The sequence below is a fragment of the Argentina silus genome, assembly GCF_951799395.1.
Source record: "Argentina silus genome assembly, chromosome: Y".
NCBI classification, from domain to species: domain Eukaryota; kingdom Metazoa; phylum Chordata; class Actinopteri; order Argentiniformes; family Argentinidae; genus Argentina; species Argentina silus.
Window position 1 is genome coordinate 14754747 of NC_139654.1, and position 2437 is coordinate 14757183.

Here is a 2437-nt window from a genome sequence, read left to right on the forward strand (position 1 = left end):
CTCTGTTCGAAGAGGAGTCTATAATGCATATCAAGTGCTGAACTGTGGCACAAAAGACGGATTACTCTGCGCGTTAAGCGATTTGGAGCCAGCTTTTGAGTCCTCTTGTGGGGTGCATCTAGGGGTGCTACGGTTCATATTGTTTTTCACCTATCCATGCTGTGCCGAAAGTGCATATAATCGTTCCTTTTCTGTATTTGTGCTGTATTTGTTTTTGTTTTGGTGTGCGTAATGATGGCCACTTACCAAAATGCCGAGGGTGACGCAATGGCCTTGATGGTCCACGACATCAATACGGCAAAGGAGAAAGAGCGACCTAAAGACGAACCGGTCCATGACAAGAGTTCGGAGAAGACGGACCCGTCCCAGAAACCCCCGTACTCATACGTCGCTCTCATTGCCATGGCGATTCGTGAGAGCTCCGAAAAGCGGCTCACACTCTCTGGTATTTACCAGTACATCGTCACCAAGTTCCCTTTCTACGAGAAAAACAAGAAAGGTTGGCAAAACAGTATCCGACATAACCTAAGTCTAAACGAGTGTTTCATCAAGGTACCCCGGGAGGGAGGCGGCGAGAGGAAGGGGAATTACTGGACCCTCGACCCGGCGTGCGAGGACATGTTCGAGAAGGGGAACTACAGGAGGCGGCGTAGAATGAAGCGGCCCTTCAGACCTCCACCGACCCACTTCCAGCCGGGGAAGTCCCTCTTCGGCAGTGATGGGTACGGCTACCTGTCCCCTCCGAAGTACCTACAGACCAGCTTCATGAACAACTCATGGTCACTGGGCCAGCCGCCCACCCCGACGTCCTACACGTCCTGCCAGATGGCCAGTGGCAACGTAAGTCCCGTCAATGTGAAAGGACTGTCCGCTCCCTCCTCCTATAACCCGTACTCCCGAGTGCAGAGCATGGCGCTCCCTATGGTGAACTCCTATAACGGTATGAGGCACGTCCACCACCCGCACGTCCACCATCCTCAGCAACTGAGCCCCGCCACTGCAGCACATCCCCCGGTCTCTTCCAGCAATGGAGCGGGCCTCCAGTTCGCCTGCTCCCGCCAGCCTGCCGAGCTCTCCATGATGCACTGTTCATACTGGGATCACGAGAGTAAACACTCTGCGTTACACACGAGGATTGACATTTAAGTTTAGTTACTTGGAAAAAGTATATTTTTTCAAACCATAAGCGAATCATTTTTTAGACAACATGACGAGCTATTTTGATCCAAATGATGAACTCAAAGCATATTGGGAAAATATTCAAGAGTGGATGCTGAGAGGATTTTCAAAAACTGGAAAAATTGAGGTAAAGGAGCCACGGGGACGCACAAGGTAGCAGAACCTTTTGAGGGCCATTTCGTGGACGGAAGGCCGTGCTTTTGTATGTTAGTCTACTTATGTAAAATCCGCCTATTTCCGAATTCAAGAGGATAGAAATTAAACAACCAATTCGATTTCTGTGTGATCGGTATACGTAATGAGTTTTCCGCAATGGCACAACTATATATGTACATGTATTATTGCCAATTGAAACATGAAAACAAAATCGACAAAACGTCGCTCGCTTTGGAATTCAAAACACTGCCTAAGCATGTGATAATTGAATTACCACTTCAAGAGCTGAGCTGACTTCAACAAGACAAGGTGAAATGATGATTGTTGTTACCTGTATTTATATCGTGTCAAAGTTCTTACACGGGGTGCAGGTGGGGAACACCGTCAGAGCATAGGCTACCAAAGATATTTAACATTGACATTTTAGCCATCGTGGCCCACCCCTGATAGAGATGGTTTAGCTTGCAATAACAACAGCCAGTGCCATATTTTTTTTTAACTTTTCTTATTTTTTTATAAACGTAATTATTTTGTCTCTAATGTTGGGACCATGTTAAATGAGCACTTTCCCCTCTTTTCTAGTTTTGTGAACTTCTTAATAAACTGTATTTCATTCACAGTAATACATTGGTCGTGAAGTAATCTTTATTTGTGCGAACTTTATTAACCACTTTAGGGTATCTATTCAATCAACCAAATGACAATATCATTTATATTGTCATAATTACTAAGACCAAAGTTTCAACTATGCATACACCACAGTTCAATTGCAGTGAACTTTGCATGACAAAGCTTTGTCTAACCTACAGACCGCTTTTGACGCCATTCAATGCTCACGTGTGGACCTCCATTTAGTACGAAATGCAGCCAAAACTAAGTATATGCTTTTCTCTAGAACTCGCAAGTCTGAGGCCATGGATTCGAATTGAGAGAGTCACCTCATACAAGTATATTGGTATCTGGATCGATGATAAATTGTCGTTTAAAACACATATAGATTAATTAACAAAAAAACTGAGAGTTAAACTAGGCTTCTTCTACAGGAACAAGTCATGTTTTTCACTCAGAAAGAAAATTGTACGATCAACGTTCCTAACAGTCC

The 2437-nt window shown here is 44.6% G+C and overlaps 1 protein-coding gene across 1 annotated transcript; it reads left to right on the plus strand.

Annotated features, from left to right (window-relative positions):
• The first annotated feature begins 222 nt into the window (after positions 1–222).
• Positions 223–1358, plus strand: LOC310824254 (forkhead box protein L2-like). The gene has a single exon (XM_083697098.1). It carries the CDS (start codon positions 232–234, stop codon positions 1144–1146), a length of 915 nt encoding a protein of 304 aa, XP_083553224.1. The 5' UTR covers positions 223–231; the 3' UTR covers positions 1147–1358.
• The last annotated feature ends 1079 nt before the right edge of the window (positions 1359–2437 follow it).